At 34.1% G+C, this 14,079-nt stretch overlaps 1 protein-coding gene across 3 annotated transcripts; it reads left to right on the forward strand.

The window, feature by feature from the left end:
• The first annotated feature begins 378 nt into the window (after positions 1 to 378).
• Positions 379 to 7,663, forward strand: LOC149892707 (uncharacterized). 3 transcript variants are annotated; one of them, XM_090080120.1, is made up of 5 exons: positions 379 to 451; positions 3,703 to 6,522; positions 6,756 to 6,821; positions 7,081 to 7,137; positions 7,296 to 7,663. In XM_090080120.1, the coding sequence occupies exons 2-5, from the start codon at positions 3,732 to 3,734 to the stop codon at positions 7,613 to 7,615; spliced, it is 3,234 nt and encodes a 1,077-aa protein (XP_089936246.1). In that variant the 5' UTR covers positions 379 to 451; positions 3,703 to 3,731; the 3' UTR covers positions 7,616 to 7,663. The 3 variants fall into 3 exon arrangements, with proteins under 3 accessions (XP_089936246.1, XP_089936247.1, XP_089936245.1); XM_090080121.1 differs by having other exon boundaries at positions 379 to 445; XM_090080119.1 differs by having other exon boundaries at positions 385 to 6,522.
• The last annotated feature ends 6,416 nt before the right edge of the window (positions 7,664 to 14,079 follow it).

Below are 14,079 nucleotides of genomic sequence, written 5' to 3' on the forward strand. Positions count from 1 at the left end.
CGTTTAAGGCAGTCGAAAGAAATGAGTCGACTCACTCTCTCTCTCCCTATTCGGTTTTGTTTTTGTTTATTTGTTTTTGTTTTTTCTTCGTTTGCCTTCGTTTGCCTTTGTTTGCTTTTGGAAAAGTTGTCGCCATGCGAGACTTAGTTTTTTTTTTTTTTTGCTCAAATTGAGCACAAGTGAGTTTCTAGTCTTGAAAGTGTGCAAAGTGTGGGCCAATCTGGTGGCTGGAGTGATGACACGTGAATGCTGGAAATTCCAGACTTTGAGCGGATTCAGCGTACATAGAAAGAAAATGTAGCATTCACGTGGGTCTCTCCTAAGCGTGCCATTGGTCGGTCTGCTGTCCTTAATTACCCCCCTCCCCCCCTCAACGTCACGTTTGCTCAACTTTCTCGGTCTTTGGCGCCCAGAGAAAGCTTGAGGAAGGATAAAAAATGGCGAGGTTTCGGTACTGCGTTTTCTGTTTTTCTTATTTGTTTTTGTTTGTTTGCTTGTTTGTTTGTTTGTTTGTTTGTTAATTTTTTTAATTTTTTTTTTTTTGTTTGTTTGTTTCGTTCGTTTGTTTGTTTGTTTGTTTCGTTTGCTTCGTTTGTTTTGTGATGTTTTGTTTTCCCTTCTTGATGGCACAAAACAGAAGCAAACAAGACTTTCGGTTATATTCGGTTATATTCGGTTCAATAAAAGTTTGTTGGTTTCTGCACAACAACAACAACAACCACAACAACAAAAGTCCCTCTGTCCCTCAAAAGCAGTTTCTCCTCTGTCCTAAAGAAGAGCCTCTTTGTAATCGATCTTGTCTGAATGCAGCTCTCCTTTTGCCTACAGGTTTTTATTCCAACCCTTTTGTTGTTGTTAGTGCCATGTTGTTGTTATTGTTATACTCTGTAAAAGCAGTTGTTGCTGTTGTACTTGTTTGTTGTTTCTAAAGACACTGTTGTTGCTGCTGTTAGCGCTGTTAGTAATCACCCACTTGGCTTGTATTTTTGTTTCTTGTTTTTGTTTTTTGTTTTATTTATAAACACTCTCTGAGTAAGTGATGCTGTTGCTGTTGTTGTTGTTACAGTTGCAATGAGTGTTTGTTAATGTTCCCCCACTTGGCTTGTACTTTTGTTTTCTGTTTTGTTTTGTTTTTTTTTTGTTTTTGTTTTTTTTTTCTCAACACTCTCTGAGTAAGTGATGCTGTTGCTGTAGTCGTTGTTATAGTTGCAATGAGTGTTTGTTAATGTTCACCAACTTGGCTTGTTTATAATCTATTTTATTTTATCAACACTCTCTGAGTCAGTGATGGTGTTGCTGTTGCTGTTGTCGTTATTATGCTTGCAATGGGAGTTGTTACTGTTCACCCACTTTGCTTGTTTTGTTTTTATTTCTTTATTTTATCAACACCCTTTGAGCCAGTGATGCTGTTGCTGTTGTTGTTGTTATAGTTGCAATGAGTGTTGTTAATGTTCACCCACTTTGCTTGTGTTTTTGTTTTTGTTTATCAACACCCTTTGTGTCAGTGATGCTGTTGCTGTTGTTCTTATTACAGTTGCAATGAGTGTTTGTTAATGTTCACCAACTTGGCTTGTTTATAATCTATTTTGTTTTATCAACACTCTCTGAGTCAGTGATGCTGATGCTGTTGTTGTTATTGTGCTTGCAATAAGTGTTGCTAATGTTCACCCACTTTGCTTGTTTTGTTTGTGCTTTTGTTTTTGTTTATCAACACCCTTTGAGTCACTGATGCTGTTGCTGTTGGTGTTATTATAGTTGCAATGAGTGTTAATGTTCACCCACTTTGCTTGCTTTGTTTGTTTGTTGCTTTTTTTTTTTATCAACACCCTGCGAGTTAGTGATGCTGTTGCTGCTTTTGTCATTTTACTTGTATTTATAGTTGTTACTGTTCAGCCACTTTGCTTGTTTTTTAATCTGTTTTATTTTATCACCACTCTCTGAGTCAGTGATGATGTTGCTGATGCTGTTGTTGTTATTTTACTTGCAATGATAGCTGTTACTGTTCAGCCACTTTGCTTGTTTTGTTTGTTTGTTTGTTTGTTTTTTTTATCAATATCCTCTGAGTAAGTGATGCTGTTGCTGTTGTTGTTGTTATAGTTGCAATGAGTGTTTGTTAATGTTCCCCCCCTTGGCTTGTACTTCTGTTTTCTGTTTTGTTTTGTTTTTGTTTTTTTTGTTGTTTTTTTTCTCAACACTCTCTGAGTAAGTGATGCTGTTGCTGTAGTCGTTGTTATAGTTGCAATGAGTGTTTGTTAATGTTCACAAACTTGGCATGTTTATAATCTATTTTATTTTATCAACACTCTCTGAGTCAGTGATGCTGATGCTGTTGTTGTTATTATGCTTGCAATAAGTGTTGTTAATGTTCACCCACTCTGCTTGTTTTGTTTGTGCCTTTGTTTTTGTTTATCAACACCCTTTGAGTCACTGATGCTGTTGCTGTTGGTGTTATTATAGTTGCAATGAGTGTTAATGTTCACCCACTTTGCTTGCTTTATTTGTTTGTTGCTTTTTTTTTTATCAACACCCTGCGAGTTAGTGATGCTGTTGCTGCTTTTGTCATTTTACTTGTATTTATAGTTGTTACTGTTTAGCCACTTTGCTTGTTTTTTAATCTGTTTTATTTTATCACCACTCTCTGAGTCAGTGATGATGTTGCTGATGCTGTTGTTGTTATTTTACTTGCAATGATAGCTGTTACTGTTCAGCCACTTTGCTTGTTTTTTTTTTGTTTTTGTTTTGTTTGTTTGTTTGTTTGTTTTTTTATATATCCTCTGAGTTAGTGATGCTGTTGTTGTTATTATGCTTTCAATGAGAGCTGTTACTGTTCACCCACTTTGTTTGTTTATAATCTGTTTTATTTTATCAACACTCTCTGAGTCAGTGATGCTGATGCTGATGCTGTTGTTGTTATTATGCTTGCAGTGAGAGTTGTTACTGTTCACCCACTTTGCTTGCTTATTGTCTATTTTATTTTGTCAACACTCTCTGAGTCAGTGATGCTGATGCTGATGCTGTTGTTGTTATTATGCTTGCAATGAGAGTTGTTACTGTTCACCCAATTTGCTTGTTTTGTTTTTTTATTTGTTTTTTTGTTTGTTTTTGTTTTGCTTGTTTTTTTTTATCAATACCCTCTGAGTCAGTGATGCTGTTGCTGTTGTTGTTGTTGTTGTTATAGTTGCAATGAGTGTTTGTTAATGTTCCCCCACTTGGCTTGTACTTTTGTTTTCTTTTTTGTTATGTCAACACTCTCTGAGTCAGTGATGCTGATGCTGTTGTTATTATGCTTGCAATGAGAGTTGTTACTGTTGTAGTTATGTCTGTCATTTGTCCTTGTTAGCAAGTTCTATTTGCCCTCTCTTGCCTTTTTTCAACACAGTTTCTTTCTTTGAGTCATATGGTTGCGAGATCCTCTCAAACTCCATCTCTTTATTTATTTGTTTCTTTTTTTTTTTTTTTTTCTCATTCTCCTTCTCATAATAGCAATCACTGCTGCCACCATGCATGTAATGCTAGTTGCTCTCATTCTTTTTCATTTGCTAGTGGAAACTTTGTTTCTTCTTGTTGCTCTCTTTTCTTTCTTTTTTCTCTTTTGCAGAGGATTCGAAAAAACACAGCTCTTCCCTGCAGTTGTAAACATTCCAGGATTCCAGGATGCAGGCAGAAGAAAAACACTCTCACTAACTGTCTTCTTTTTTTTAGCATAAACCGTTGCAAACAAACACCTGAACATGTCTTCTTCACAAGAAAACAACACTGTTGTTGCCCCTTCTCCGAACTCTAAAGCGAAAAAAAAGAAAAGAAGGCAGTCACAAGAACAGAGAGACTTAAAGCTCAAAAACAAAGTCAGGGCCGCATTAGTTGCAGCGTGTGGCTCCGTAAACAGGGTTGTACCTTTCTATGGTACCAAGAAGAGGTACGCTGTTAGCTGTCCGATGCCTTTGTGCAAACATTCCTCCACAAGCATTAAAAGACACTTGACTAAAAAAGATCATTCTTGGACTTTGGATGAAGCTTCCATCTTTTACTCTGCAATGGTCAGGAAGTTTCAGCATGCTCGTCTCGAACGCAAGTCCGGCTGTCCAAAACCTTACCCCTGTTTGCAATGTTGGAAGTATTACGACCGACTGGACATACACTTGAAAGAGACTCATTTCTACGATTCCAAGACGATCAAACAAAAGATTGCAGAGGCAAAGCGATACGACAACGACAAGCTCTATGTCCCTCAATTTATTCGACCTGCCTTCTTTGGTATTAAGCCAGTAGCTGAACAAGCGTCTGCATCAGGCTCTGCATCCTCTGCTCCTGGGCCTTCCTCCTCTTTTTCTTCTCCGGTTCTTTCCTCTGATCCTCTTTTAAGCTTGCCCTCATCAGTTGCTGGTTCGTCCGAGGCTCCTTCTGCAAACCACTGCACCTCTGTAGAAAACAAAGAGCTGAACACCGAATCCGTCCTAGACTCTGATTTTAATTCCTTAAAGCACTTGGTTTCCAACTCCTCCGTCTTGACAGAAGATAAGAGACTCTTGTTTCAGCTGGACAAAGATGCTTTTCACTTTTATTACCAGTCAGCAGATGAGCTCTTCAGAGATTTTGAAAAGTGGCTTGTGGTAGCCAACAACAACACTTTGTCACAAGCAAAGATCTACAAAAATGCAGTTGTTGAAATATTGACATGTTGTGACAGCACGCTGACGCTGCACCCGAACGCTCTCACCAATTCCAACGTTTTGGAGGATAGATACTTTTCCATGCACTTTAAAAACATTCAGCTCAATTCCAAGCTGAGTGAACTTGACCAAACAAAAGCCATGTCTTGTCACACGTTGTACAACCGCCTTGTCTACCTTTGTCTCCTGTTTCGTTTCAGTGAAGCCAGGAATGTCTATTTCGGACTTTCTCATGAGGCCATCCGACGTTTGCGCTGCAAGGTGGAGGAGTTACAAAAAGTGCTGAGGCCCTTTCGTTCTTTGAGGAGGAGCCTTGTGAAAAGCAAAAAATGCATCAACATCATCAATGTCAGTTTGCTGAACGAATATGGCAAGTCTGCATACGTAAGACAGTTAGTGGAATCGATTAGAAAGCCGTCTCTTACACCGACTAGAGACAATGCTGTGTCTCTACGAAACCATCTTCTGCTCTCTGTCACTGTAATTAACAGTTTAAGAAAATCTAACATTGCTCTTTTAAACATTAGAGACTACATGGCTGCTGAGAAGAGTGAGTGTGGATATTGCATTGTGCAAGAGCGCTACAAAACAGCATACAAGTACGGAGCCAAAAACATTCTAGTGCCGAACGACTTGAAAGTGTTGATCGATATTTATTTGCTGAGATACAGAGACCTTCTTGTCAACGACTCTCACTACATGGCTGCAGACACCAAGACTGTTTTGGAGTTGAGCGACTGCTACAGGCCCCTTTTTCCATCGATGAGACCCAACAAAGACGAATGTGTGACACTCGGTGCAACTAGAGTGCCTGTTTACCAGATGGGTTCCTCTGCTATCTCCTCTTGCCTGACGTCCTGCTTCAGAAAAAGCCAAGTAAACATTCCCATGAAGCGTCTTACTCCCACTTGCATTCGCGGTTCGATAGCCACTTACTTTGCCAACAACAGCAAAGAAGATCGCGAGCGGTTTGCTACACTCTACATGAAGCACAGCAGGAACACAATGGATAGCTTTTATGTGTCCCAGTGGAACGCTGCAGAGGAGTTGCGCTTTGCCCTGGGCATCGGACAGTCCTTCGGAGTCATAGAGTCTTTGACTGTTGAAAAGTCTGAGAGACCACCAAAGAAGGAGAAGGATGTGATGGACTGGCTCCAAACTAATGCAGAGGAGTACGGTTTTCATGAGGTTGAGGACATCTTTGAGGAAGATTTAGACTCCGGTTCTGACTCTGAAGAATGTGCTGCTACTTTCAGCTGTACCACAGTGGTTCCGTTTTCTCCAGCTGTAGAAAACAATGTTCCTTTAGAGGATAGCAACGACCATGCCGTAGATTTCTTGTGTGAACCTACCTCAACTCCTGTTTCGTCTGTTCCATCTGAACAAACAATCGCTGGTCCAGTTCTTGAACTATCCCCTGCTCTTGCACAACTAGTTCCTAACGAACAAGCTGTTTGTATGGATGTAGATCAGACTCTAGCTGTTCCTGTTGGCACAGCTTGTTCTCCTCTTGCATTAACATTATTTCCTGATGAACCGGATTTTATTGAACACCATGCAAAACTTTCTCCAGTTTACTTTAATGAGCAAGTGGTTGCCAAACCTGTTTCTGCTTCTCCTTCTCAGCAAGTCGCTTTCTGTCCTTCAAAAGAGGTCTTTTCTGTTCCTCTGACTCCTAGCCTTGTTGCTTTTCAGCAAACATTGGCCAAACCCAGTTTGTTTCTTTCATCTGATCCAGTTTCAGCTGTTCCTGTCCAACAGGCTGGTACTGTTCTTGCAAAGCAGCTCTCACCTTATGCTGTTCAATCTGTTGGTAGCCTATTTAGCCAAAGTCTTGCCTCTACATCCAGAGGTAAATTCTTTTTGATTTTTGATTTTTGATTTTTATGCAAATCTCAACACGCTTTCAAAAAATGAAAATGCCCAAATCAACTCCTTGCCCTATTGTTATTGTTAGAGCTGTAAAAAAAACAAAACAAAACAAAAAAACAACACAGAAGTGTGTATGTATTTGTTGCAGGACTAATTCTGTGATTGCTTAAATGTTTATACAAGTGAATGATACTAAAACTGATTATGTTTTAGAAGTAAAAGATCCAAGAAGAAAAAAAATCAAGTTGGAAATGCCATCTTTCACTCAAGAACTCATCGGTAATGTAAAACCTAATTTATACAAAGATATATAAACACAAACCTCTTCTTGCACAATTTCAGATGGTTAACTGTTAACAAAAACTAGCCATCATTGCTAAGTGCACTTTTAGAAAGTTGTGTCTACCCGATTTCTAATGATGAAGTTAGAAACATCACCGTTAGAAATCATGCACAGCTTGTTATCATCTCTAACACTTAGAAACTGTTGATGGTTTTTATGAATTAGAAAAATGAACATGGTTTTATTTTATTTCAGGATCAACTCAGCCAAGAACAAAGGAAAACAAAGCAGAAGTTAGCCAATGCCATTTAGGTAATCTTTCAAAAACCAGTTATTGCTATCAGTGCAAACAATAAGGTCAACAAAAAAAAAATAAATAAAAAAACAGAATAAATCTTGTCTTACTTCAGAACCAAATGAATATTTGATTTAATCACTTTGTGTTATGACTTGAGTTTGTAAAATTTTAGATGAAATAGTTGAAGAGCTGAATGCTTGCCCTGGCCACAACGAATGGTTCAACACCAGAAGTTTTCCACGATGTGCAGCTTTGGTGTTGGCATACATCTTGCAAGACGTGTTTACAGATGTAAGCTCAAGTTGCTCGTACAAAGATTACCTTGGCATCTTGGCAAATCATAGCAGTGACAAGCTCATTCATGTCTTGCAAAAGTACTCCTACCAAAGCCATATTAAAGACAAAATTAAAAACATGAAGCTAAAAATTCAAAAAGAGGGTAGTTTAGAAAAGTTTGTTCAATATGGCAATATCGTGAAACCATTTATGTAGTTTAGATAAGTTTGTTCAGTTTGGCAATAAAGATGGGCCTTTTGTGTAGTTTGTTTTATCTATGCTTTTGCAAATATTTTTATCTGTTTCGCTAAAGACATAATAAACAAGAAGTTCTGTTAAACTGTTCTCACATTTCTTATTTAAAGATAGTTCAAACTTTTTTTTATCTTTAAAAAAAAAAAAAAGAAGTCGTTTTGTTATTCTGTGAAAACTTTTAATAGAGTTGCATTTAGAATTACTTCTGATGTTTTTAAGAGTTTGTTAAAAAGCAAAATAATATTTCCTGTGATGTTAAACTGCATAAGTGAAATTTAAAAAAGGAAAACTGCTCCAACCATTTTTCGGAAAAAGAAATCAAAAAGTTCCTTATTTTAAAAGATCTAGACATCCATTTCTTCTTCAGCAAAATAGCGAGGCTTTTTTATGAACTCTTACTCTCTATTTTTTCATATCTTTACACAAAGGATTTTGTTTAGATCAATGTAAACATACATAGAAGTATATTATGTTTTTTTTTTTTTTTTTGTTTTTATGCAGTCTAACTTTTGTTTCACTTCTATTTTATTTTACGTTTATCTTGTATTTTATCATGCCTTATTGGTTTTTGCGTTTTGTGATGTCAAGCTGCGTAAGCTAAACTTAAAAGGGGAAAACTACGCTAACTTTTCTTTGAAAAAATATTCAAGAAGTACCTTAAACGAAAGAGAAAGCACACGAATCTTGCCATCCAATTCTTCTTCTGCAAAGTAGCGAGGCTTTTTATGTACTTTTGCTCTCTAATTTATCTCTATTTACGCAAAGGGTTTTATTTCAATGTAAACACGTATAAAAGAATACTTTGTTAAAAATAATGTTAAAGGAGTTGCGTAAAAAAAAACGTCTGAATAAAGTTTCTTTACAAAAAAAACAACTAAGAAACAAGCGCGCCTAAGAAAAACCAGATCGCGATTCACTAAGTCAAAAAACGAAAGAAACAAAGTTTAAAAGGTCTTTCTAGACAACAAATTCTATTTTTGGCAATGCAGTTTTTGTATTTATGCAACCTAACTTTTGTTTGACTTCTATTTTATTTTACGTTTACCTTGTATTTTATCTTGCCTTTTTGTGTTTTGTGATGTCAAGCTACATAATCTAAACTTAAAAGAAGGAAACTAGGCTAACTTTTCTAGTAGAATATTATGTTGTTGGTTTTGTATGCAGCCTAACTTTAGTTTCATCTATATTTTATTTTGCGTTTATCTTATATTTTATCTTGTCTTTTTGAGTTTTGTATTTTGTGATGTCAAGCTACATAATTTAAACTTAAAAGAAGAAAACTAGGCTAACTTTTCTTTGAAAAATTGTTCAAAAACTACCTTACACCGATAGAGATAGCTCACGAATTTAAAAAGTTGCATCTATTCATCTTCTTCTTCAGCAAAGTAAAGCTTTTTATGCACTTTTACTCTCTAACTTACCTATATTTGCGTAAAGGATTTTATTTAATTCAATTTAAACATAACTAGTAGAATATTATGTTGTTGGTTTTGTATGCAGCCTAACTTTAGTTTCATCTATATTTTATTTTGCGTTTATCTTATATTTTATCTTGTCTTTTTGAGTTTTATATTTTGTGATGTCAAGCTACATAAGCTAAACTTTAAAGAGGAAATTTACGCTAACCTGTCTTTGAAAAACTATTCAAAAACTACCTTTAACAAAGTAGCGAGGCTTTTTATGCGCTTTTACTCTCTAACATACCTATTTTTGCGCAAAGGATTTTATTTAATTCAATTTAAACATGCCTAGTAGATTATTATGTTGTTGGTTTTTTATGCAGCCTAACTTTAGCTACATCTATTTTTCATTTTACGTTTGTCTTATATTTTATTTTATCTTTTTGTGTTCTGTGATGTCAAGCTACATAAGCTAATGTTAAAAGAGGAAAGCTGCGCTAACCTTTCTTTGAAAAACTATTCGAAATCTATTTTTGAGATAATCTAGATTTAAAAGAGGAACACTACGCTAATTTTGCTTTGAAAAAACTCTCGAAAACTAACTTATTCGATAGAGATAGCACACAAATTTAAAAAATTGTATCTACTCATCCACTTCTTCTACAGCAAAGTACTGAGGCTTTTTATGCACTTTTATTCTCTAACATACCTATATTTGCGCAAAGGATTTTATTTAACTCAATGTAAACATACATAGAAGAGTATTGTTACCCGTTTGTTTTATGCAGCCTAACTTTAGTTTCATCTATACATTATATTGCGTTTACCTTATATTTTATCTTGCCTTTGTTAGTTTTGTGTTTTGTTATGTCAAGCTTCATAATCTAATCTTAAAAGGGGAAAACTGCGCTAACTTTTCTTTGAAAAAGTACTCAAAAAGGACCTAAATCGATATAGATAGCTCACAATTTTAAAAAGTTGCATATAGTCATCTTCTTCTTCAGCAAAGTATCGAGGCTTTTTATGGATTTTTACTCTAACTTTCCTATATTTGCGCAAAGGACATTATTTAATTCAACTTAAACATGCCTAGTAGATTATTATGTTGTTGGTTTTTTATGCAGTCTAAACTTTGTTACATCTATATTTTACGATTAACTTATATTTTATCTTGCCTTTTTGAGCTTTGTGTTCTGTGATGTCAAGCTACATAGTCTAAACATAAAAGAGGAAAACTACGCTAAACTTGCTTTGAAAAACTATTCAAAAACTACCTTTAACAAAGTAGCGAGGCTTTTCATGCACTTTTACTCTCTAACATACCTACATTTGCGCAAAGGATTTTATTTAATTCAATTTAAACATGCCTAGTAGATTATTATGTTGTTGGTTTTTTATGCAGCCTAACTTTAGTTTCATCTATATTATGTTTTAGGTTTATCATATATTTTATCTTTTCTTTTTGAGTTTTGAGTTTTGTGATGCCAAGCAACTTAAGCTAAACTTAAAAGTGGAATGCTACGCTAACCTTTCTTTGAAAATCTATTCATAAACTACCCTAGACAAAAGCTAGATTTAAAAGAGGAAAACTACACTATTTTTACTTTGAAAAAACTTTCGAAAACTACCTTAATCGATAGAGATAGCACACGATTTTAAAAAATTGCATATAGTCATCCACTACTTCTGCAGCAAAGTAGCGAGGCTCTTTATGCACTTTTTCTCACTAGTTTGCTTATATTTACGCAAAGGAATTCATTTAATTCAATCCAAACATATATAGAAGATTATTATGTTACGATTTTTTTTTTCTTTTATGCAGCCTAACATTTATTTCACCTACATTTTATTTTACGATTAACTTTTATATTACCTTTCCTTTTAGTGTTTTGTGTTTTGTGATGTCAAGCTACATAAGCCAAACTTTAAAGAGGAAAACTACGCTAAGCTTTCTTTGAAAAACTATTCAAAAACTACCTTAAACAAAGTAGCGAGGCTTTTTATGCACTTTTACTCTCTAACATACCTACATTTGTGCATAGGGTTTTATTAGATTCTAGTAGGTTATTACGTTGTTGTTTTTTTATGCAGTCTAACTTTAGCTTCATCTATATTTTATTTTACGTTTATCTTATATTTTATTTTGTCTTTTTGAATTTTGTGTTTTGTGATGTCAAGCTACATAAGCTAAACTTAAAAGAGGAAAGCTACGCTAACCTTTCTTTGAAAAGCTGTTCAAAAACTACCTTAGACATAATCTAGATTTAAAAGAGAAAGACTACGCTATTTTTGCTTTGAAAAATCTTTCGAAAACTACCTTAATCGATAGAGATAGCACAGGATTTTAAAAAGTTGTATCTAGTCATCCACTTCTTTCACAGCAAAGTAGCGAGGCTTTCTATGCGCTTTTACTCTCTAACATACCTATTTTTGCGCAAAGGATTTTATTTAATTCAATTTAAACATGCCTAGTAGATTATTATGTTGTTGGTTTTTTATGCTGCCTAACTTTAGCTACATCTATTTTTCATTTTACGTTTGTCTTATATTTTATTTTATCTTTTTGTGTTCTGTGATGTCAAGCTACATAAGCTAATGTTAAAAGAGGAAAGCTGCGCTAACCTTTCTTTGAAAAACTATTCGAAATCTATTTTTGAGATAATCTAGATTTAAAAGAGGAACACTACGCTAATTTTGCTTTGAAAAAACTCTCGAAAACTACCTTATTCAATAGAGATAGCACACAAATTTAAAAAATTGTATCTACTCATCCACTTCTTCTTTTTATGGATTTTTACTCTCTTATTTACCCAAATTTGCGCAAAGGACTTTACTTAATTCAACTTAAACATGTCTAGTAGATTATTAAGTTGTTTGTTTTTTATGCAGCCTAACTTTAGTTTCATTTATATTTTATTTTACGTTTATCTGATACTTTATCTTGTCTTTTTGTGTGTTGTTTTGTCAAGCTACATAAGCTAAACTTAAAAGTGGAAAAGTACGCTAACCTTTCTTTGAAAATCTATTCAAAAACTGCCTTAGACATAAGCTAGATTTAAAAGAGGAAGACTACGCTATTTATGCTTTTAAAAAACTTTCGAAAAATACCTTAATCCATTGAGGTAGTGCACGAATTTACAAAGTTGTATCTAGTCATCCACTTCTTCTATAGCAAAGTAGCGAGGCTTTTTATGCACTTTTGCGTTCTAATTTATCTCTGTTTACGCATATGGTTTTTGTTTATTTCTATGTAATGATATACAAAAGAGTATTTTGTTAAAGATTATGCTGCAGGAGCTGCGTAAAAAAACTCTGGCGACCTTTCCTTAAGAAAAAAGCAACTGAAAGACATGTGCGCCTTAGAAAATTCAAATCGCGATTCACCAAATTAAAAGACGAAAAGAACGACCTTTAAAAGCTCTCACTAGACATTTGTGTTTATGATAGGCAATGCAGTTTTTGATTTTATGCAGCCTAACATTTGTTTCATCTATATCTTATTTTACGTTTATCTTATACTTTATCTTGCCTTTTTGAGTTTAGTATTTTGTGATGTCATGCTAAATAAACTATACTTTGCTAATTTTTATTTGAAAAAATATTCAAAAAATACCTGAATTATAAGCTAGATCTAAAGGAGGAAAACTACGCTAACTTTTCTTTAAAAAAAATATTTAAAAACTACCTTAAACATAAGCTATATCCAAAGAGGAAAACTATGCTAACTTTTCTTTAAAAAAATATTTAAAAACTACCTTAAACATAAGCTAGATCTAAAAGAGGAAAACTACGCTAACTTTTCTTTGAAAAAATACTCAAAAACTACCTTAAACATAAGCTAGATCTAAAAGAGGAAAACTACGCTAACTTTTCTTTGAAAAAATACTCAAAAACTACCTTAAACATAAGCTAGATCTAAAAGAGGAAAACTACGCTAACAATTCTTTGAAAAAATATTCGAAAACTACCTTTAAACATGATTTAGATTTAATAGATGAAAACTACGCTAACATTTCTTTGAAAAAACATTCAAAAACTACCTTTAAACATGATTTAAATTTAATAGATGAAAACTACGCTAACATTTCTTTGAAAAAACATTCAAAAACTACCTTTAAACATGATTTAAATTTAAAAAAGGAAAACTACGCTAACATTTCTTTGAAAAAATATTCAAAAAGTACCTTAATCGAAAGAGATAGCACACGAAATTAAAAAGTTGCATTTAGTCATCCGTTTCTTCTTCATCAAAGTAGCGAGGCGTTTATGCACTTTTTATTCTCTAAGTTATCTCTACTTACGCAAATGGCTTTTGTTTATTTCAATGTAAAACTTTTCAAAAGAGTATTTTGTTAAAGATTATGCTGCAGGGGCTGTGTAAGAAAACTCTGGTGACCTTTCTTTAAGAAAAAGCAACTAAAGTAGATGTGCGCCTAAGAAAATCCAAATTGCGATTCACTAAATTAAAAGACATATACAACAAACTTTAAAAGTGAAACTATTTTTACAAGCGTATTTGGTAAAGATGAAATGTTCTTATGACATTTTAACGTTACGAAAGGGATTTTCTTCTGTTCAAATATTTATTACAATTTAAAGTGTTAAATAATGTTACAGAAACGACCTAAAACGCCTGTTGTATTAATTTAAACGAACAAAATAGATAAAAAAAAAGAAAAACTATCATTAAAAAAAAAAAAGTAAAAAAAGAAAAGAAATAGAAGTTGAGGAAAAATAAAAATAAGAACTTCTAACAAAGAGCTCTTCTTTTTATTTTTCAGATTTTAGATGCTTAATTCCTTGAATGAAAAGTTGAACTGATGACTCACTACTAAGGTTGTTCCTAGCCTTCCGTTCTCAAACTAGGCCATTCTGAGAGGCTGTTTGATTAAGTACCGTTGATAGTAGTATCGCACGTAAGAGACTTCTAAAACTCTGATTATTATTAATTCCTGGAATGAAGAGATGACTTCATACTCACTAACGAGGTTGTTCTTAGCCATCCGTTCTTAAACTAAGCAAAAC

The sequence above is a fragment of the Hydra viridissima genome, unplaced genomic scaffold (genome assembly GCF_058129835.1).
Source record: "Hydra viridissima isolate aposymbiotic clone 2 unplaced genomic scaffold, HvirCarnegie_v1 scaffold_2, whole genome shotgun sequence".
Classification (NCBI taxonomy): domain Eukaryota; kingdom Metazoa; phylum Cnidaria; class Hydrozoa; order Anthoathecata; family Hydridae; genus Hydra; species Hydra viridissima.

Excerpts from the sequence above, each read along its gene's own strand:
- LOC149892707 (XM_090080120.1), top strand. The coding sequence starts at position 3,732 with ATGTCTTCTTCACAAGAAAACAACACTGTTGTTGCCCCTTCTCCGAAC. Across the intron at positions 6,523-6,755 it reads TCTTGCCTCTACATCCAGAG|AAGTAAAAGATCCAAGAAGA; the intron begins GTAAATTCTTTT and ends ATTATGTTTTAG. Across the intron at positions 6,822-7,080 it reads TTTCACTCAAGAACTCATCG|GATCAACTCAGCCAAGAACA; the intron begins GTAATGTAAAAC and ends ATTTTATTTCAG.